This window comes from Orbicella franksi, chromosome 4 (genome assembly GCF_964199315.1).
Source record: "Orbicella franksi chromosome 4, jaOrbFran1.1, whole genome shotgun sequence".
NCBI lineage: Eukaryota > Metazoa > Cnidaria > Anthozoa > Scleractinia > Merulinidae > Orbicella > Orbicella franksi.
This window is the reverse complement of record NC_138148.1, coordinates 16,503,919-16,524,954: the sequence shown is the minus strand read 5'-3', so window position 1 is coordinate 16,524,954 and position 21,036 is coordinate 16,503,919. Positions and strand designations below refer to the sequence as shown.

Below are 21,036 nucleotides of genomic sequence, written 5' to 3'. Positions count from 1 at the left end.
AAACAAACAAACAAACAAAAAAATGCGTAACGTCCTTCACCATCTTAGATGTTGATTCTACAGCACCGATACACATATTTAACCATGTCTTCTTCATAATTGCTGGCCAATTTCAACAAAAAGCTCTGCAGAAACTCGCCTGGATTGCAGCGTACCCACTGACGATCAAGATACTGGATCGCACCGTTGGCTTTCGGAGCCCAGCCAGTTCTCTGGTTCGTGCAGTGAAGGGCAAGGTTTTCAAATCTGTCCAGCACTTCCATGGTGTTACCATTGAGGTTGGAGTATTCGTCGTCGATGTTCTAATGGACAAAAGAAAGTTATAACAGGTAGCCAGTAAGTGCCGAAACAGTCGACCCGGAGTTGTTGTGAAAATGTGCCGTGATGGCGTAACAGTTTTTTAAATACTCGCACTATTGGCATGCATGACAAAAATCGGAAACTTTACGAGAACTTCAACGGAAACACTGAATGGACAATAAACGGTCACTGTTCCCGTTACTGTTTCCTGAACAGTGATTGTGTAAAAAGAAATTCGACTTTCCTTCCCTTCAGTGTTCTTGCTAGTTTGTTACGTTTTGAAACTTGCCGTGCCTAAAACTACATTCGATGTCTTCGAGTAACCCCCCCCCCCCCCCCCCTCCGGGTGCGCAGCGCAAGCCTAAACAAATTGACAGCACAACTACTAGCGAAGGCCGAGAAGGAACTTCATGTACCAGTCCACTTACCGTGACCTCAGCCTCCAGCTGTCTGAGCTTGTCCCTATATCTCTTTATCACAAGGTCCTTTGTGTAGATCTCGTCTTTAAGGTTGACCATCTTACTGTTTAGCAAAGTCTCTAAGTTCTGAAACTGCGATCGTTCAGCTTTGGAATCAAGCTTGGCTGACAGCTGGTCGATCTCGGCTGTCTGTCTCTGTATCTTCCTTTCGAAAGAGGTGATTTGACGTTCCATGTCGGAGAGTTTAACGGAAAACGACATCAGAGCCCCTAAAGCGGAACTTTGTGAGGCCTGCCGCTGATAAAATGTAGGAAGCGACACATGAGTTAAAGAGCCACTCGAATCGGAGGTCCATAAGTTCATATTCACCCGGCATAGTCAATCGAACCCAATCGAGCTGAATTTCAACCGAACTCTATCCAACTAAATCTATGGACTGAGTTCGGCAATCGATCGAAATCGAACTCACACAAAACAATTAGCGGTGGCGAATGGTCCTTCAAAAACCATGGGTCTCGCAAAATTTTCGCCGAATTTCACGTGTCTCGCAGTCTCGATTTTTCTCACAAAGCTGTCTCGCTGTCTCGATTTTTTTCAAAGCTAAGAAAGTCGCGAAGTACCGATTTATTGTTATTATATATTATTTATAAAGTTAAATGACATCACAACATCTTAGAACCTGAACGTCTTTAAAAACACTTTAAAGTCTCGGTCTCGCAATTAGAGAAATCAAAATGTCTCAAGCGCGTAAAGAAAAACGCTAATCTCGTCCCCTCGTCTCGCATTTACCATTCGCCACCCCTATAATTAGACAATCGAACTCAATCGAACGTTTGATTTCCGAACTCTTGAGTTTTGTGAAACTGTTGTTGAAAATCAATAACAAGTTTTTCGAGGCTCGACTTTCTTGGGTAGAACAAGTGTTTTTCGTGTTTTTGAGACCACATAACATTATCTTTGTTGAAGTGATTTCAATCACCGAACGCAATCACAGAATCTAGTGGATTGAGTTGGGTTCGATTTGTTCAATTGAGTTCGATTCACCTTTTCGGCGTTAGATTTCACGTGTAGTGTCACGTGATTTATGATGTAAACAAACCGGGAAAGTTCGGACATTCTAGTCAACCACGCACTACACGTGTACGAAGTTTTCAACTTCGTCAACTTCCTGTTACTACTAATATAATTTTCCCTCTGCCTTGAGTCTTTGAACGTAGAATAGTTTCAGCTTCAAAATGGCAGAAAAAAAGAATAAAAGCGACTTCAACGCCATGAATGTGGCAGAACTTAAAAAATATTTGCAGGAACGTGGCGTTTCAGTAAGCGGTTATTTGAAAACTTCGCTCGTGGAAAACGCTTCCGCAGTGGAAAGAATGGTTTTGCCAGTGGATCCAAACTTCGAAAAATATCAAACCACTGATGCTGACAAATTAATAATTCATGACATGCTAATTCCCAATCCATTTTCCCCGAAGACCGTGAACAACTTCAACTCGTAGCCGCCGTTTGGGTTGTACGACATTTTTAAGACCTTTCAACTACTTGATTTACCACTCCACCGATTACGACAAACAAGGACTCGCCGCTTACGAGTCATTTGAAGATTATCGTTTATTCGATGATGGTTACGGAGAATCTTTACTAACTTCTCAGTTGAATCAAGAGGGTGTTCATGTATATGTAGCCAAAGTGCGGTCCTTCATGAAAATCAAAACGGATGACGGAAAGGAGCACTACGATCTCTGGTTTATTCTCGAGGGTAGAGGCACAAACCGAGGCAGCGTTCTTCAGGCACGATGCAAGTGTAAAGGTGGTAGAGATGGGGGATGCAAGCACATTGCGGCCGCCATGTATGCCCTGGACGACTTATTAAACTCTCGAGGCAAAGACTGTGTAACCAGTGCCCCATGCGTCTGGGTTAAAAGACCGAGAGCAAATACCCAAGCGTGCGAAGTAAAAGATTTGGTTATCAAAAAAGGTAAAAAGCCCTCCCACAAAAAAAAGAAAACGCAAACACACGTTCTCCCAAAATACTGAAAAAGATGTCCGTGCTCCTGAAGACACTAATCCACCAGATGACAAGTACCTAAGACGATTTACCCAAAAGATGTGCCAATTAAAAAGTGATACACCGGTTATCTTGCCCTTGTTCAAAAAACTTTATTGTAGTCCGAAAGCAGACACCGGTCTCGACGAGGAACCTGCCGAATCAACTGATAACAAGGCTGAGACTGGTATTATGAAGTCTAAATTAACATAGGTCATGAGAAATCATTCCAACATTTCAACTGAAGAAGTTGTGAGTTTGTTGTCCTTCAGTGATGCAGAAAGGGAGCATGTTGACAGCACCACTTCAAAGCAATGGCAATGTGAGGACTGGTATTTACACAAGGCAGGCTTCATAACAGCTTCAAAGTACAAAAGGGTCTTCACCAGGCAGGCGACACTTGACAAGAATAAAGAAGAAAATGTCACCAAATTGGTAGAAGATATTGCATTGGCCAAGAGACCGCACATGCATTCCCAGCAACAGGAAATAGAACCACAAAATGCCAGGGAGTGGGGGTTATTCCATGAAGAGAGTGCTCGCAGCGTGTTGCTAGCCATACCCACCACAAACTGGAACCGGTCTCGAAACGCTTTCTTATTTCAAAGTCGAAACCTTTTCTTGGTGCTAGTCTGGATAATATTCAGCAATGTCAGTGTTCTGATGGTTGTCCAAACAAAGTTGTAAAATATAAATGCCCCTGGAAACACAGAGATCTGCACCCAAAAGAAGCTTTCCTAACTCCAGAAATTGGTGGGATCATAAATGGAAAAGAGTTTGCTTTGAAGCCTACTTCACGGTACTGCTTCAAACTTCAGCTTCAGATGTTTGTCAGTGAGCTGACCTTCAATGTCTTGGTTGTGTGAACCACAAAAGGAATCTTCACTGTTGAGGTGCCCTACAACCCAAGCTTCATGTTTAATGTATGTGCAAAACTGGAAAAGTTTTGGAACAGTCTGGTCTTACCCTTTATGATGGCTGAAATTTCCAGGACAGTATTTCAAGGTACATATATAGACTTTTCTCTATTTTTCAAATGCAACTATCCGTATGTTCTGGTCACAAACACTGATCAATTCAACAAGACAATGTATAGTAAACTTTAGAGGTACTTAAACAATAATTTGTGTAATCAATTTGTTCTGTCATGTCATAGTTGTTTTATGTTTGGAAGTTCATGCACTGTGGTAAGAATAGCTTTCCTTTTATTTTTTTTAGATTCATCACATGCACAGGAGGAATGCTCCTCTCAAGATACCAGCTGTTCACAACAGACCATCATCTCTGCTCAGCAGCCCAGCTGTTATTCAGAGGTTAACAGTAGTTCACAAGTGACTGGCCATGAAGCAGATACCAGCACTTTCCAAGGCACCAGTGCTAGCTGTTCCAAGCAGACAGCTGTTCATGAGGTTATTGATTTATCACAGTACAATACCCCTTCCATGCCTCCAGACAGCGTTGAACTTTCTCGACTTCAAATCTACAAGGCAGATGTGCAAACTGTCCAACCAAAGGAAATGATCACTGACACAATAGTTTTGTTTCTGTTCAAGTGAGTATGGTTTGATTATGCTGTATGTATTTCTGGTTGCTTGTAGCATATAGCTACATTTTTTATTGTCACTTTGTGCGTCAGGGCCAATTGCCATGACAAAGGTTTATTATATGATTTTGTATTGTAGTTTCAGGCAACTACCCCAATGCATATATCCCATTGTCAGTACCTTTTTCTATACCACTTTATGTGTTAAACATCCTCAAGGTACAGATTTAAAATATACTCAAAGTTCAATTAGTTAAAGGTTGTATGCATACATAAGTGACAATTGGTTTGAGAATTTAACTGCACATGTAATATATACATACACATGCTATTTACTAAGCAGCAATATTAATAATGTCTATTATTTTACAGGCATTTACTGTTTAAGGTGACATCTAATCTTTAATTGCTTTCAAAATGGTTCAGCTAACATCTGCAGATAAGTTGTTTTTTTTAAGAGAAACCTGCTGAACAGTGAATATGTGTTCATTCCAATCAACAGAAGGTCAGAGACAATGAATACAGTGTGATACAAAATGTTATATGAAATAAAATAGTCTAATATTCAGAAGAGATCAATCTTCTTTCTATTTTTTTTTTTTTTTCCAGCTTACATTGGCTCTTGGTTGTCTTAACCCCATGGTAAGCCTTAATTGTTTTAGACAGTGCAATTAGAGTTTGAGTTTGAACATGTTAATTGTTTAGTAGATAGCATCCTGGTTATAAAGTCTATTACTACGCACACTACTTAGAGAAGTGTTTCTTGTACACTGAATGTATATAACAATTGTATCAAAATGCCTTCTATTTTTACTAGGCACTTTCTGATACTGCACTCATTGACATGGAACATTAGAAGAAGGCATGAAGAAATACACAATATCAACAGGTATTACTCTTATGTATAAATGCAGTAGCACCAAACAACTTTTAGCAATGTTCTTTTATTTGCTAGAATGGTAGTAAATTCCTTTTTGTACTTAGTAAAAATATTTTTTTTGATTAGCTTCTTGGATCATCTATGTGTGGCCAGTGTTATTCCCTCCAGGACAAGCCAGCAGGCAAATCATGTGCTTAAGGTAACCTACCTGTGTACATGCAGTAACGATATGGGCCGGGGTTGTCCACTACTGTAATGACATTTACATGTAACCATCATTGACATGTCCATCAAGTATTGCAAGCTAATACCAAAAAGCCCAATGGTGTTAAGAACATTCTATCGATAATTTTCTGATAATTTTGTGATTTTTCAGGTACCACAACAGTTGAGAGGAAGCAACAACTGTGGATTTCACATGTTCATGTATATTGACCATTTTTTAAAGGTAAATGTGGGTATCATGGTTACAGCATGCAATTAAATCACCCTACAGATTTAGCAAATAATATCAAAAAAGATTGAAATTCTGTGTTTTATAAATCCCAGTTCTTTTGATAATGTTTTCACAGATTGAAGTAATGGCATTCATGTTGTATTATTCCATAGGATCTAAAGGAGTATGAAAGTGATCCAAATGGATATGTCAATGCTGAACATCAGTGGTTTGATCCCAAAGATGCTGAAACCAAGAGAACATTGACCAGGGCTTGTTTAGAGGCTTTATTTGTAAATAACTAAGAAAGGCAATTGTGGCTCTTAACAACATTAGCATATAGTTGATGCACAGGCAGTGCAGTAGTGACCTACTTGTCTTTTGTTCAACATGCTTTTATTATTGATGGCTGCAAATTTACTATTATTGCACAGACAGTTACAGCAGAGCCAATGTATGGCTTACATGTAAGTGGAATAACTCCCCTAAAAAAATTAAAAGATTTCAGTCGTTTTATCATACGTTCAATATGAACCCTTGCAGCTGCCACTCGTCTTGTAGCAGTTGATGCTCGTACAGAAATATTATTTTTCTGCATGATTGGCGGTACAATTAGTACAGTTTCATGTACTGCTAGATAATCCTGTATGTTAAAGCCTTTATCAGCCATTACAACATCGCCTGGCTGTAATTTTTCTAGAAAACCACTAACATTCACAATCTCCTTGTCACTGATACTTCCACTGTATAATTTTGACACAAAGTTGAAATGCAAAATAGGAGACATTGAAATAAGTAACTTAAATGTGTTTGCAGACTTGTATTGACTGTAGGTAGATCTTTGGCTGGATGGCTTACAAGGTTTTTCAACATAGAATTTAGTGCAACCTATTATTGCGCTTAAATTATTTAAAGACTTCTTTTTTAAGCAATTTGGTTCAGGCACCCCAATTAATTCCTCTTTAGTTGAGAAGGGTAAAAGAAAACTCAATTCCTTTTCTAGAACTAAAATCCAAGTTATAAATATTTTGCTTCCAGTTCCTGTGGTAATGCCAAATACATCACAAAGCATTTCCAAACTTGGATATCTTCTAAGTCTCACTAGAGCAAAGACAAATTGTTCTTTGGTTGACAACTTGGCCAGCTTTTGCCTTTTCTAAAAAAAAAAAGTGTGTTACTTATATAACACCTATATGTAACACTGTTAACTTTCTTTAAAATAAGGAGTACAAAAGACTAGTTTGAATCCCAACATCTTGTTAGGAGCCATTTCTGTTACAATACATGATGGCAAAATCCTATTTCAACAGTACATGTAACCAGAGAATATAGATACATGTATATGACATCTAACCAGCTAATAACCTTCAAGTACTTGTCCTGGTCTTTCCTAACTTGGTTTTCTTGAACCCTTCCACATGTTCATGCGTTGACTCTTTTCTTTAATTTCACTGTAAATGAGCTCAAGGCATTCTTTTGTCATACCTATAATATCAGTAAAAATATATGCATGAAAAAAAAAAAAAAAAAAAAAAGTCAAGTGACAAAATGATTGAGCTCTACGCACTATACCATACAAAGGCTAGGAGTATAGATGCTTAACTCAAGTGCGCTTGATTGTGACTTGTTTACGAAATAATTGTGTACCTGTGTATTGGTAGGTTTTCTCTGGGTCCATTACTTTCTCCATAAATGAAGTCTTCATCAGCTCGTCCGTACCTGAAGTCTGATTTAATAAGAGAATGTATAAAGACTAGAACTACATGTATGAGGTTATTTTAAATTATATTACAACTTGTTATGAAAATGAAAAGTGCAAACAGCGAGGAAAATATATACTCAGTTTTTAATAATGTTTCTCTAACTTGCGTGCTGCAATCTTTTAGTAATTTTTCATCAGTCTTTGTGTTGATTTGAGACTCGATCGGTTCAGGAAACTCGTCGGTTCGTTCTAGATTTTCTGGTTCGAATTCCTGCATGCTTTCCTCATCAGGCTCTCCTGAACTCGCCACTGGCTCTGAGGTCAGATTTAAAAGAGTCATGGCGGCGGAACGTTCTTCTTTAGATTTGCCAGTAAGGCGATTAAGCGTCAGCAGGGTTTTAGCCAGTGATCGTTCCAGACAAATTTTCTTGCTTCTCGCCTTGTCTGCCTCTCGCTCAGAAGATGCCTTTCGTTTACGATTCAGCCGCGACACCTAGGCAGTGTATAAAATATTAATTCAAGCGACAAACAGTGTTATAAAAGTACAAATAGATAAACTTACCCTTTCTTTCCTAGCAAGGGCAGATATAGGATCAGGATCCTCTTTTGTTGGACCATTTCCACCGACAAAATGTAGACTATAAATGTAACTGTCTTTCGTGTGCACGAACGAGTCACCGCGGTGACATGCTTTTATCCACTTTTGCCTTCTCTCGTTTTGTCTAACTGCGCCAGGAAAATGGAAGAACTTCACTGGATCGCCGTTTGGGTTTCTTTTCCACGATTCAGGGTATCGGGAATCGTTTTTACATGTACCAAAAGCACACCTTTTAGTCGTGACCATACTGTCAGAACACTACTTATCGCACACGTGGTTGACTTGAATGTCCAAACTTTCCCGGTTTAATTACGTTCTAAGTCACGTGACACTACAGGTGAACTCTAACGCCGAAAAGGTGAAATGGAATTGCTTCGATTGCCGAGCTCAATGGAACTCAATACGGATTGAGTTCGACTGAGTTCGATTTGCGAACGTTCGATTGACTAAGTCGGGTATTTCATACTAGTAAAAGTTTTACTACGGTAACGAAATACATCAGCGAAAAAGGAATATGCTCGCTTTCCCATTTCCCGGCCGGAATCTCTCATGTAGTAACGTGAAACGAATGATAAACAATGAAGAACCGCGAGTCATGTGAGATGGACAAACTACCACAATTGAGATTTTAAAAAATATATGTACTAAGTAAAAAAAAAAAAATTTACAGAGTACTGTCAATTCTTCATTTTGTCATAAACTCATAAACTATGGTAAGCAAAGTAGGAACTATGTTCTGCGTGGTTTAATGTTTTTAAGGCCATTCTGTCCCTATTAAGTCAGTATAAGGGTAATAAAAGCCGAATCACTCGTAGCCTGCCATTTCGAAGAACAACCTGTACAAATAGTATTCGTAGCGCCATAATTTTTTTTGAGGGGGGGGGGGGGTGGGGTGATTCTCATTTATTTAATTCCTACAACGGAGGGAGGAAGAGTAAGTATTCTAATAGTGTGTATGTCTCTCTGATCAGACTTCTAGCCATACCAGAAGTAAGCGCCGGCCGATGGGCTATTAGGCTTGAACTCAGAGTTAACCTTACCTTAACTTGTACTCTATAGTGGTAACTTTAAAAGAGGCAAATCTACCACAGTCCACATCGTTATTTACTTTATTTATGTGGCATACAAAGACAACAATAGTGACCGCGGCTTCTACACGTCGCAGTTCTTACTCACCTTTAGTCTGGCCTTGCTGCTCGGCATTCCAAGTGAATTTTCAAAGATGAAAAACGCTGAAACGCACATTAATAGGACGGTGAAATCCGCCATCGTGCAGTTTCCAAATCTTCACTACAACAGTCGTGCTTTGTGTGTAGAGGAAATCAGATAGCTGATAAGTCTTCATTGCAAAGCCGATGACAGATCGAACCTTTTGTAATTATAGGAATGGAACGGACGAATCATTTAAGGATTCCATGAAGAAAGGCATCGATCGCAACCGATGGATTATTATGAGATTCTGAATGAGGATATCTCGTTCTTTCTCTGATTTGCTCAATTTACAGTGAGATATATTTGTTCATGCCAGTATGGTAGGATACAAATCAAAGAATTTGTACGGAAGCCTACTAGCTCGTCTCATTGCAGCCAAACCGCAAAGGATCGTAATCGTAGTCAAGATTCGAACAACAAACAACAGATTCGAGGCTCCAAGGGTTCGGAGTGAAAATAAATTTGCGGAGTGCCACTCAACACTCAATAATCCGCCGGTTCTGCGGGCTATGCGCAATTTCCAGATCTCAGATCCAGAAATAAAGTCATTTTGATCTAGTGCTGCCATAAATGTCGTTGCTCTCATCTTTTGTGTAGTTTACAGAAAAAACGCCAGGCTTGTGAAAAGCCGGAAGAATGAAACGAGAAGATGCTCTTACTGGCCTGGCCTTCTCTTTTTTCCCCGCCGACTTCTTTCATTCAGCGTCGTTCTCTTACCTTGGGGTGATAAAGCTGGGTTCAATCCAAGGCGTGGAAATGGCTACGGGTACTTACCATGTTCGGTGTTCAAGAACAATTATCAGTTTATACAAGCCCAATACAAATGGATGATTTTCATTCCATGATCCAGGAGTCCCTCCCTTGTCGACCTCAGGATTATATTTTCTGTGGTGTCCAATGACCAACACAGGGATCAAGTGATGCAGAACAAGACAGTCTTTATGTGATGGCGCGCTCCATTATGGAGGTGTCACGTATAGTCCTCAGCTTGTTTGTGTTCTTAGAGTTTCTTCTCGTCTGCAACTGCGGCCTGACACGAGAGAAGGTTCGTCTGAAGGTAAGATAAGTTTATTGTTGACTTGAGATACTATGCAAAGAAATTTGCCACTCATACGTGTATATTCAGACAAATGGAAATGATTGGCGCCAGTGTAATATTATTAGTAACATTTTAAGCAAAATTTAGCCAAGTAGTGAAGAGCCACAACAAGAGACTTTTTGGCATTAGAAGAAAAGGGTATCACCAAAAGAGTTTCACTTTTATCGTGATTTTGTTGTAACATTATGTTTTCATGTATTCATGACTGTGGTTCCGTTTGTTGCTCTGTACTGTGGAAGATGCGCGAGGTCACATCGTACCGCATACAATTAGCTGACATCCCCCCCGCCTGCCGCCCCCCGGAAAGGCTTGTGGTTGGGAGAGGGGCAGTCAGTAGTCTAGCTAAATGGCTTCATTTTATCCTTGCCGTTTGGCTTTTACCGGGCAACATCTGTTATATTTCTGACCGAATTTCCTATCGGGAGAGTGCTAAAAGTGCCTTATTCAAACTAACAAATCCAAATTTCATTTGTCTTGTTATACATGATCAATTTAAACGCTTTCTCTGTCATAATTTTTAAACACACGGCATTCATGGAAATCAGGTTTATAGGTAGAATATTGTTGTAAGTTAATATAATATGAGGATTAGAATTTTAAGTTCAGGATCTTAGACATTTTATTGGAATTTATTGTACCTGATGAATTTTTACCGTGTATAAATAATGATTAAAGATTAAAGAAAGATCCCACTTGTATTCAGCATCGTGGCAGGTCATAAGAGGCGGCTGTATTCGTATCATCGCTGCCGTTTCTGTTTTTAAGCTCTCTTTTCTCGTTCCCAGCGTGCACTTGACGACGATGACATTGTACTCGGTCTTAAAATGTACGAGTCGAAGATGTCCCAAATGCAGACAAAAATCTCAGCACAGCTGGCAATCATGCAGAAACAGAAAAATCGGATCGAGGCCATCAAGTTTTATTTGAAACTTAAGGGTGAGGATTACGAGAAAGATGATCTTGAGGGGAAAATTACTTTTGACACTGATAAGGCGAAAGAGAGCTTGCAGCTCGCCTCACTAGATAATCTGGTGCGTGAAGTGGACCATCAAGAGACGTGGCAGAAGGTGAGTAACACCTTTCATTTCTCATTTATCCTATTATCGAAGTGCGAGGGAGAATATCAGCCCGTATGCTGCCCTGAGGTCTTGGCGGTATTACCCTGGTCTTAGTGGTTTTCCCTCTTCTTTCTTTCACGGGAGTTAAAATAAAAAGCCTTCACGGTGGTCAAAACATTGCTTCGCGACTCGTTGGCCTCACGTTTTCTCCACCTAACTGCAGATCTGACCCAGATTTAGGCTATTTAGGCTCTCTCTTATTCCTAGACAAGTGTGCGCAAACCAAACACTATTTCAGACAAAATCCGCTCTACCTATATAGCTTATATAATGGAGTGCAGGTCTCATTTAGGTGGTCCTGAACAGAACGCCAATGCTTAAATGAGTTTTACCCATCAAGGTATCTTTTAAAGGGTTGAACGCAAAGAAATAAACACTCGCCGTCATACCGTTTGTTTGGCGTGAAATCTTTAAAATTTCGTTATACAAGGAAACTGATGGTAATGTTTATCTTTGTTAGATCTATTTATGTGTTTGTTTTATAGTGTTAAAAAATTTTCGAGAGTAAAAAAAAACTTTACGTTGGCTAAAATTAATCTCCTCTAGGGGGTTAACGCAAATTTTCCGACAAGCATTCCCAGCACAAGGTTTGTTGTCAAAATCTGCCAAATTCAAGGGATGAGAAATGAGAAGGGGTGCCGGATTAATTTTGCATTGGTGTGTTTGTCAAAAGGGTCTCCTAGATGCACTTAAGAAAGAAAACGAAGTCATGGATGATATTCACCTGCGTGTTTTGGACAGTCGAGCGATCTGTCGAGATACTACAACAGACTGGAAAGATCAGGCAAGCGGCACGATCAGAGAACTCTCCAGGCATTATGTCAAGTGCAACGAGAACGAGCTTTTGCAGAGATTTTACTTAGAAAGGAAGTCCGCGTCTGAGGACAAACTGAGATACAATTATCGATGCTGTCGGTTGAGCATGAAGGAGAACTGGCAAAGGCCCGATGACATGTGACTTGTAAAAACTGGTACTGGTATTGTTAGTGAATTAACGACTGTTGGTGCTGAAATTGTACTGCTGTTTGTAGTTAGGGCGAGAGACTATATTGGAACAATAGGTTGGTATTCTGTTAAGGTAGGCGGCAACAGTTCCCAGCAATTTCTAAGACTCTGATCCCCATTTACAAATTTTTTTCAACTTTGCGAAAACTTGCACCTTACCCTGCTAATCAAAATTCCATAAAAAAAAAAGAAAAGAAAAAAGAAAAAAACTGGGGGTCACCGAGCTCGCTCTTGAGCTATTAGCAGTTAGAGCTCGAATTAAAGGTGTTTTTAATCGATAATACTGTTGCTATGTTAACCTATTGGATCACGAAAATGATAACGTGTTAACTAATGATTGGGCCGTTTTTTGATACCGTGATTGTAGCTTTATCTGATAAGGAGTGGTTGTAATGACCTATCAAAACCTAAGACCTGGAAAGTGCTGGAAAGGTAATCGTTGCACATTAACGCGACTGACCCGAGCGAGGTTGTACGGGAAAATGTAACGCGCCACAAAGAGGTCGCGGAAACGAGATAAGACTCGGGCTCGCGTTTTCATTAACTTTGGTTAAGGGGACAGAAAATCCTCTAGGATCAACCTCGGGCAGTTCTGGGCTTTTCATTGAACTAGCTGAAATACTGATCTCCGCAGAATACGTTTTTTGCCAATATATCATTATCTTCAAGGTGAAGATGTAGAATTTATGAGCATCCATAAAAGATACAGCGAATAATGATTGCAATTCGCTGTGACACTGATTTTCTGAAATAACTCCAAAATTGATAAATTCACAAATAATATTCTCTTCGATCAGCTGCCAGGTCGTAAAGTCGAACCGCAGTATTCACAACAGCGTTTTAAATCTCTTTAATTTATGTACTCTGCATATCTGTGTGGATAAGTTTAGAATTCTCAGTTACAGCTGTCTGAATGTGGGTGTATTCCCTCTAGCAACATTTAGCTATTTGCATATTTTTATTGTACTTTGAAATTTATCGAACTATAAATATTGAATTAACTTACTTAAGCGCAGCAAGAGCTTTAGCCACTCCACTTATCATTTTTATAATTTTAACGATCGATATACACTATTTTATTTGTAACAATCGACGGGAAATTATGAACTGAAAACCATTTCGGTTTTGCGTACATAAATGAACATTAAAAATAAAAGAGTTTCCTGTGATGCAAAATTTGCTATTGATAAGGAAGTTATTTGGTCTGTCAAGCGTCAAATCTGGGATTATTTATGACCTAACAATGCTGAAGAGCCTAAAGTTTAGAGAGACGAACAAGTTAATGCTGAAGAACAACGCTGGATGAAATGAAGATGGCTGGCTATTTTAGACCCTTCATAGCGTCTTGTCTTTATTGTTGTTCTTGCGGTAAAAACCATCCATTAAACGCCCTCGTTTTCTAAAACATAAATAAACATCCTGCAGCATTAGTGACGTACATATTGAGTTTAATTTATCCAAGGCATATAGATTATCCCTTGCTATTTTTTTCCTTGTTCGAATCGACTCAGCGAACGATGCTATAGAGAAGACTTAACGATGCCATGTCAGTGAGTTTTAGACATAAGAACGGCTCTTATAGACCATGGAGTTTTATCGTATTCTAAGGTAAGGTCTGAATATTATATTTATCCAAAGTGGATCTGAAAATTTGTGTAGAAACGAACTTAACCGTTAGGAATGGCGTACTGAAGAATCACATGTAGTAGATACATGTTTGATCTTTCTCTGGTATTTTTTCAAAAATCGAGCCTGGATTGTTAGTGAAATTCCGTATTGAGACCGCTATGCAACCCAGCCTAAAACAAACATTTTACACAATTTTTCAGACTGAACTGCAGAAGTAAATATTAGACTTTCAGTTGCTAGTCTAGCGGCAGTATTGATATTGTCTTTCTTCGTGGATCGACAAATACTATTTACAAAAAAAAAAAAAAACAAGAAGAAGGAAATACTTGGAAGAATACAAAGGTTTCAGTTTACGCTCTCCATTTTGTTTTTCTGGCCTTATTTTTTCACACTCGTAGTTGGAATATCCATGCTAAAGAAAAGGAATTGCTAGAAGAATATTTATTAACTTGCTTTGTGTTGAATTTTGTCTACCTTTTTATTTTCATATTAATATTGTATTATTCATCTCAACACTCCATTCTATTGGCTGAATATTAACTTTGATTTCTTAAGTCGTGCGGCGCCTTCATGCTGGTTATCGCATTTGATGGATGCGTTTTTTTTCATATCCGAATTTCCCTTACTTTTTCAACTTTCTGAAATCTAATTATTCTGAAACCCGTTGACTGCATTCTCTTTTTTAGATTTCTCTTGTCAAAGAGAAAATGCGATGAAAATAAAAAGCACTCAGTTCAGATTCAAACCGATTATTTTATTGCAGACCACAGTGAACTTCATACTGAAATTTCAACTTTTTTTTAAGTACAAATCAAACATCATCACCTACTGAGCTGCTTTTAAACATCTCAAAAATTTGTATTTAAAATTTGCCTTTTTTCACACTTAAGTATTTATACGCTGCTAATATTCTGAAATTCACTGCTTCCCTCTAGTGGTCAATGCGTATTAATGCTGACTATAATTAAACGGCTTCAAAAATCCTAAGCGCCGAAAACGGCACATGAAATTAAAATATTGTTTTTGTCTAGTCTGTAAACTAGGGGCGACAAACAGTTTAATGTGATCTGTGTTTAAAATCATAACAAGAAATGGTAAATCATGTGGTAAAATTGATTGTCAAAAAACAAAACTGTCGGCTTCCGACACTTTGGCTCCTAGTTGTCTTGCTTATGTCAATGTATATCATGGTAACTTCCTTATAGGAGGCCTTGGAGTATTTTATACGTTCTTCAGCAGTGGGAACTGAATTATTATTTATCACGCTAAAGTGACGATACTTAGCACTTGGGAGTTTGAATGGTGGTGAACAGTATGAAGTGCCGCACTTTAGTAGTCGACTAGCTTTTACTGATAGCACAGTCAACGTCGACTTGATAAGGTACGTTCCTTACATGATTTCGTGAGATAAAGTTACCCTCACTTTAGAGTCTACCATCTTTAAAACTTACACCTAAGGAGTTTTGCGTTCGCCTGTGAATGTGTCGAGGATATGAAGGACACGATAGTATATGAATTCTGGTACTAAATTGTCCTTACCTTTAGAGCGTTCTGATTTTATTTCCTTAATTATGGCAGAATTCCAAAGTTCGGACGTCGTTGTTTTCGATATAGTAGCGACACTTGCTTGGGATAGCTATCTGGTGGACCTTAATAACTGACAGTTGCAATGACTACTGCAGTTAACTGCTATGTGCAATTGCTACGTGCATGTCCTGACAGATTTGCATATTTTTTAGTTATTCTGCATAATCAGGGCAGTTGAGATGGCGCCTATCAATTTGGCGTGGATTTATTTCTGGCCGTGAGTCCCGCGTGTGTTTTTTACTTTTGTTGTTGGTGGTGGTGGTTCTTTCGTCTTGGTACGACTCGAACCTTTTGCAATGTTATCGTTCCCCTTATTGTTGCCTTAGCTGAGATGAGATGAGTAAAATGATCTGCACAGTGCGTAAGCAATCAAATGCGCCACGATATTGAGTTGAGAGGCGGAGAAGGAGGGGGAGGGTTTGAAATTAAGCTCTTTGAAGTCAGCGTCCTCAAATCTTATCTTCAAAGATCTCTGGACTTAATAATGAGAACAAAGGAATCGACGACCCCACTTTTCTTGCTTTACTGTAAGTACATATGCACTGTTTGGAAGACATTTGTGGTTGCCTTGATTACAGGCAATTTGTTCAGATATGATTGACGGTTTTTCTATAGGCACTTTCGTGACCGGGCTTTGTGGCCTCAGGGTGAAAACTGGATTAGAATATTCTTCTCAGACACAAAATGCAAAATACAAATTGGGCAGACACGGTAATTGTGCCATACCATATCATGGAGTCAATCGCAGTATCTAACAGATACCGATAAATACTTTTTTTTTACTTGTGTTGTGAATTGCTTTAATGATGTGATCAAATTTCTCGATACAAGCTTACATCAAGCTCAACGCTAATCACTTCTCGATATACATTTTTCATTACTCGCTCGTTCGATTTGATCGTGTACAAAAAAGATCTCTTCTTTTTCTCTTGTCAGTTTTAAGTAAATATTAACAGCGTCACAGCCTTATTACGTAATCATATTCTCGACACACTGAATTGGTACGTTGTGTTGTCGTCAACCAGTAAGGTGAAATCACTTCCTACGATGAAGCACACTCGGCAGAGAAATGAAAAAAAAAACAAAAAAAAAACACGTTGCTAAAATACATGAAATAGATTCTAGTGGTGCTTCCTCATGTATGGAGTATATAAGAAGGAGTAACGGAGAAAAGTGTGTATGCTTTATCGTAGGGGTTTTAATTTGATTGAAAACTACCAAGGTGCTAACTACCGAAAGAGCTGCTTTTCGTCATTAATGCATGCCAGAATAACAGTGCAGTTTTCTGTTAAAATATGAAGTAATTTTTACCTTTCAATAATAATATAATATTAATAATAATAATTATAATAACGTATCAGTTACTTTAGCTGAGGGATAACCCTCAATCAATGGAGGACACCTTCCTTAAAAAGAAATAACAAAACCTAAAATGGTATTCGCCTATTGTCATAAATTTTGTGTGAGGGTCACCCACAATGCAAATAATTGCGTGTGCTTACAAGTAATAATCTTGTCATTTGTATTTTATTCATATTCATGGTCTTCACGTGCGCTGCAGCAGCCGTCAGTTTTTGAATCGAAACCATCTTTCTCACAACTTATCTTATTTTTCATTTATCAAGGTTATAGAATATGACGTTGAATAATGAAAAGCTGAGCGAATAGATCAATCAGTGAAGATATGACTTTAAAAATGGCTATAAACAAGAACGTGGGCGGTCTCGAGTTACCTTGAGAAGATAAAAGGGATGGGAAATGACCCTTAGAAACGTCTGATTTATTTTTTACCCTTTACCTAAAATCTACCGTATTTACCTATTGAAATTTGAACACTAGATGAACCAGTCACTCCGTCAATCCGTCTCTAACAAGTGCCATTTTTCAGTCTGTCAGTCAGTAAGTCATTCAGTCAGATGAATCAATCCATATTCCGAACTCGTAGATACTGTCTTCCAAAACTGGAAGTTACTGAACCACTACTTCAGCATTTTGCAAGTTGCACCATGCTCAATACTGATGGTTACGTTTACCTCATCTCAAACATCTCGTTTTCAAGAAATCTTTGACACCCTGAATCTGGTTCACACGGACACCAAAAAGCTGATGTTCAATTCCTTGTGTCTAATTTGAGTTTAAACGAAAAAACGTTACACTTATTATACAAATAATTTGAATAACTCGCACTCAAAGGTGAAGTCCTCTATATAGTCTGAAACGCGACTGACTTATATTAGAAGTTTCACTGACCTTTAAACCAAAAGAAAACTTTCATTTTGTTGCAGGGCACAGATCGTAACAAATGAAAATGTACATTGAAGATATGCAGCGTCCTAAAATAGAAGTTAACTTTGTACCTCCTTGCCGTTGTCCCTAAAAAGCGGGCTATTGTAAGAGAAAGTATATGAGCTTAGCTTTTCGTCGGGACAATGAAAACTGTCCGAAATAAGTAGGTGTCCGTAATGCAGGGTTCCACTGTCATCAACGACGTCGGATATCCCTGTGGTCATTCTAACGGTTTTTTTCATAACTTGTTACCAATTTCTTCATCGCAAACCACAGCATGACTCAAGCTATTGACACAATATTAGACCGTATTCATTGTGTAAGCCATAAGCCCTGCTAAGTAACTACTGCGTGCCACTAGTATTCCCAGTGATTCATTGGACTGCGCAAAACAGGGAGAGAAAAAAAAACCGTAGCTTTGTGTCTTGCATCTATAGCTCACGGTTAGGCTTTACCTAAATATACATTTTTAAGAGATTTAGACCCGACTAACTACGTTTTATGAGGGTGTATTGGAAAGACACTCAAAAAGCATGAATGACAGAGAGTTTGATTATAAAAGCCATTAGATGAATTACATACACATTCAAATGCAAATATTTTGGCTCAACTCCTTTGAACGTTGTGTGTCTGGACTGGAATCATCCGCTATGGACCGCAAAGCTCCGAAAATATTATTTTAAATATTATTTTAAAAACACAAATTTTGTTTTGCCCATATAATATAGTGAAATGTGTTATTGGATGGCGCAATTCTTTGCCACTGAGTCTCGGCTCTCTTGCCACCTTTGTGTCGTTTGGTAAACACAACCAATTGATGTGGCCGTGTTGTTATTGCCGCTAAAATCGTCATTATTCCAAGTACGTTTAGGGAGGATCAACAGTATAATAGGAGCTTTTGAATTTCTTGCCAATAGACCCATTAACGTTGTGATGTTTATAGGTTCGTGTGGTCTTCCATTATGACCTGACCTTAGAAGTGAACCACGCTGAAACCTCTTAAGCTGGTAACGTTTCCAATAGAAACCAAACTGCTTTTAGAATATAATTCAATGCGATTCGTTTGTACATGGATTAGGGGTGACCAATGTGTGTCCAATATCCACTCTTGCCCTTCTTAATTACGTGTGTCATCGTGGGCTAAACAACCAGAATTGTGATGGCATGCAGTACGCATGTACTTGTGTTCACCTTCTTAGAGCGCAAATTCCGACACGGATTAGATATATTTATGGCACAGGCCTAATTCCCAGACAGAGCCGGCATAACTTGACGATGCGTGTGTTCAACTGGGACCTCGAATTTTGCCCACTTTTTTTCATCTTCTGTGCTGTGATGTATCGGCTTCATCTACATGTACTTTATACAAAATAGTTTCAAGCCCAATTATGGTACAAGTACAGCCTTTCTGATTGGGAAACTTATTAGTTTATGTCCGAGGATTGTACTGTACGACTAACAAGAGGAATACGGTGTACATTTTATGTTTGAAAAGAGAAAAATGGAACTCATCATAGTGATAAAATAAGAAGTCTGAAGAAACCTGCTGTGAATATAAGTGAGGCATGGAAGACCATTCACCGATTTCATGGGCTGCCATGCCTGAACGTTTTGCCGGACAGCTTGTCAGCGGTTTTTCCTTAGCCGTTTTGGAGCAGGTATAGCCACAATACAGCATTCATCTGTGTAATGTGTTATTTCATTATTATCGTAAGTGCTAATGGTTTCTGCTGGACAGGTGGGTTTTATGGGCACGACAATACAGCACTTTATGTCTTAATGTGCTCCTGTGAACGATTTTGCCGCTAAAGTATTTAGCATGGGAATTTTAGTCGCCGGTGTTTCTCTGTCACCCTTTAACACCAGGATATCTAATTTGAAGGCATATCCGCTGCAGCGGCGTGAGTGCTGTCTATGGTGCTATCATGTTCAGCAGCTGACCCACAAACAAACAAGGTTGTCTTACTTGAAATTTAGTAAGGGACGAAAATCTTTTTTAAAACTTCAAGTAATGACGTATGACCTATTCCTGACCATCACGGACCGTCTCGCGTTGAATTTGCAGATTGCAAAGATTTTAGACTCTGCTGAAGAAACTAAACCAGATACCCAGGGCCTCCAGGAGAACATAAAATCTTTGAGAGAGGAGACAGAGTACTGGAAGAGCTTCATGGAAGTGGAAGAATGGAACAGAGACACGGTTCGTGAGGTTGAAACGGCATGGAGGAAAAGGTATTCAACCTGAAAGTTGGTCTGTTTATTATAATCTCGAAATTAGGTATTTTCGTTTTTATATATCGGTTAATCAGTCATCGGGCACGCTTGAGAAGCATTGTTTTCAGTTCCTCGTTTAATCCGATAACTAATAAAGCTAAGAAGCTCTCAATTGAAGTGGAATGTTTTCGTAAAAAAAATTTAATTTGACGATGAGTCAAATTTATTGCCGGCCATCACAGTTGCATATATTGTTTTCGAAGTTACTCGACGGACGGCACGCTGAGAACGTGAAATAGCATCTCATTTTTTTTTCGCAACCAGAAGGAAAGAGGTTAAAATGACTATCGCAGAGCAGTGTCATTGATTCTACTGTTAGGGATAGTAATTACGAATGAAATAAATAAATTACACGCTGAAAATAGCTGTATAGTATAAAAAGTAACAAACTTTAAATTTGCATTCGAACGCAGGTATTGGAACGAATATGAATGCTAAGTGAAGCTTATCACTCAATTATGCTTTCGTGTGTAAATTTAAATATCGACTTAACATCACCCAGCAAGAAGAGCTCATTCTTGAGACTGAAGTATTTATTTCACCTGGCCATTTGCATTTAACATTTTCTTCGAAACATTCCGTTCAAATATTTTTTCTTAGTTGAAAGTCTTGTGTTTACCGAACGTCCTATTTGCTCGGGCGGATTCTATGGCGGTAATTGACAAAATATCAAACGAGCTGTTTTTATTATTGTTAAATGAGCCGTCCTTTAATAAACAAAAGACTGTTAACACTTTAAGGTTGGCCTTTGTCCGAAAGAAAAGATTCAACTCTCCTCGTGTATCCATGTTAAACTGAAAAACTCGGTTTGTATGAATACCGATGTCTCTGCTGGGTTGTTCACAAATTGGACAAGCCCGAGACGTATTTCCTGTTTTACTTAAATCTAGGCTTCTTTTGG

At 38.7% G+C, this 21,036-nt stretch overlaps 5 protein-coding genes across 10 annotated transcripts in view; 3 read left to right on the top strand and 2 right to left on the bottom strand.

Moving 5' to 3' along the window:
- Positions 1-44: 44 nt before the first annotated feature.
- Positions 45-9,244, bottom strand: LOC145484821 (uncharacterized). Its single transcript, XM_081463464.1, has 3 exons — positions 9,102-9,244; positions 729-1,016; positions 45-302 (listed from the first exon to the last, which is right to left on the bottom strand). Exons 1-3 carry the CDS (start codon positions 9,192-9,194, stop codon positions 45-47), a joined length of 639 nt encoding a protein of 212 aa, XP_081319590.1. The 5' UTR covers positions 9,195-9,244.
- On the top strand, positions 2,752-5,930 carry LOC145484809 (uncharacterized). Of its 2 annotated transcripts, XM_081463447.1 has the most exons (7): positions 2,752-3,771; positions 3,985-4,318; positions 4,919-4,951; positions 5,127-5,198; positions 5,316-5,388; positions 5,566-5,637; positions 5,799-5,930. In XM_081463447.1, the coding sequence occupies exons 1-7, from the start codon at positions 3,681-3,683 to the stop codon at positions 5,928-5,930; spliced, it is 807 nt and encodes a 268-aa protein (XP_081319573.1). In that variant the 5' UTR covers positions 2,752-3,680. The 2 variants fall into 2 exon arrangements, with proteins under 2 accessions (XP_081319573.1, XP_081319574.1); XM_081463448.1 differs by lacking the exon at positions 5,127-5,198.
- On the bottom strand, positions 7,016-7,667 carry LOC145484859 (uncharacterized). Its single transcript, XM_081463500.1, has 3 exons — positions 7,491-7,667; positions 7,273-7,351; positions 7,016-7,110 (listed from the first exon to the last, which is right to left on the bottom strand). The coding sequence occupies exons 1-3, from the start codon at positions 7,665-7,667 to the stop codon at positions 7,016-7,018; spliced, it is 351 nt and encodes a 116-aa protein (XP_081319626.1).
- Positions 9,245-10,067: 823 nt separating the features above from the next.
- On the top strand, positions 10,068-13,815 carry LOC145484817 (uncharacterized). The gene is made up of 3 exons (XM_081463458.1): positions 10,068-10,194; positions 11,022-11,303; positions 12,028-13,815. Exons 1-3 carry the CDS (start codon positions 10,084-10,086, stop codon positions 12,310-12,312), a joined length of 678 nt encoding a protein of 225 aa, XP_081319584.1. The 5' UTR covers positions 10,068-10,083; the 3' UTR covers positions 12,313-13,815.
- Positions 13,816-16,703: 2,888 nt separating this feature from the next.
- LOC145484707 (uncharacterized) overlaps positions 16,704-21,036 on the top strand; it is a 34,863-nt gene continuing 30,530 nt past the window's right edge. The window contains exons 1-3 of one of the 5 annotated variants that reach the window (XM_081463326.1): positions 19,431-19,599; positions 19,744-19,817; positions 19,927-20,093. In XM_081463326.1, the coding sequence (XP_081319452.1) occupies positions 19,776-19,817; positions 19,927-20,093 (209 nt within the window). In that variant the 5' untranslated portion in view covers positions 19,431-19,599; positions 19,744-19,775. Of the gene's footprint in view, positions 20,094-21,036 lie in introns of all 5 variants that reach the window. The other 4 variants (XM_081463325.1, XM_081463327.1, XM_081463324.1 and 1 more) reach the window with 4 other exon arrangements.

What these genes read in the sequence shown, in the direction of transcription:
- LOC145484809 (XM_081463447.1), top strand. Translation starts at nt 3,681, where the DNA reads ATGTTTAATGTATGTGCAAAACTGGAAAAGTTTTGGAACAGTCTGGTC. An exon ending in GAAATACACAATATCAACAG is followed by an intron (nt 5,199 to 5,315) that starts GTATTACTCTTA and finishes TTTTTTGATTAG; the next exon opens with CTTCTTGGATCATCTATGTG. An exon ending in ATATTGACCATTTTTTAAAG is followed by an intron (nt 5,638 to 5,798) that starts GTAAATGTGGGT and finishes ATTATTCCATAG; the next exon opens with GATCTAAAGGAGTATGAAAG.
- LOC145484859 (XM_081463500.1), bottom strand. Translation starts at nt 7,667, where the DNA reads ATGACTCTTTTAAATCTGACCTCAGAGCCAGTGGCGAGTTCAGGAGAG. An exon ending in TAAAAGATTGCAGCACGCAA is followed by an intron (nt 7,352 to 7,490) that starts GTTAGAGAAACA and finishes TTATTAAATCAG; the next exon opens with ACTTCAGGTACGGACGAGCT. An exon ending in GAAAACCTACCAATACACAG is followed by an intron (nt 7,111 to 7,272) that starts GTACACAATTAT and finishes CTGATATTATAG; the next exon opens with GTATGACAAAAGAATGCCTT.
- LOC145484821 (XM_081463464.1), bottom strand. Translation starts at nt 9,194, where the DNA reads ATGGCGGATTTCACCGTCCTATTAATGTGCGTTTCAGCGTTTTTCATC. An exon ending in GCAGCAAGGCCAGACTAAAG is followed by an intron (nt 1,017 to 9,101) that starts GTGAGTAAGAAC and finishes ACATTTTATCAG; the next exon opens with CGGCAGGCCTCACAAAGTTC. An exon ending in AGCTGGAGGCTGAGGTCACG is followed by an intron (nt 303 to 728) that starts GTAAGTGGACTG and finishes TTTGTCCATTAG; the next exon opens with AACATCGACGACGAATACTC.
- LOC145484817 (XM_081463458.1), top strand. Translation starts at nt 10,084, where the DNA reads ATGGCGCGCTCCATTATGGAGGTGTCACGTATAGTCCTCAGCTTGTTT. An exon ending in GAGAGAAGGTTCGTCTGAAG is followed by an intron (nt 10,195 to 11,021) that starts GTAAGATAAGTT and finishes TCTCGTTCCCAG; the next exon opens with CGTGCACTTGACGACGATGA. An exon ending in ATCAAGAGACGTGGCAGAAG is followed by an intron (nt 11,304 to 12,027) that starts GTGAGTAACACC and finishes GTTTGTCAAAAG; the next exon opens with GGTCTCCTAGATGCACTTAA.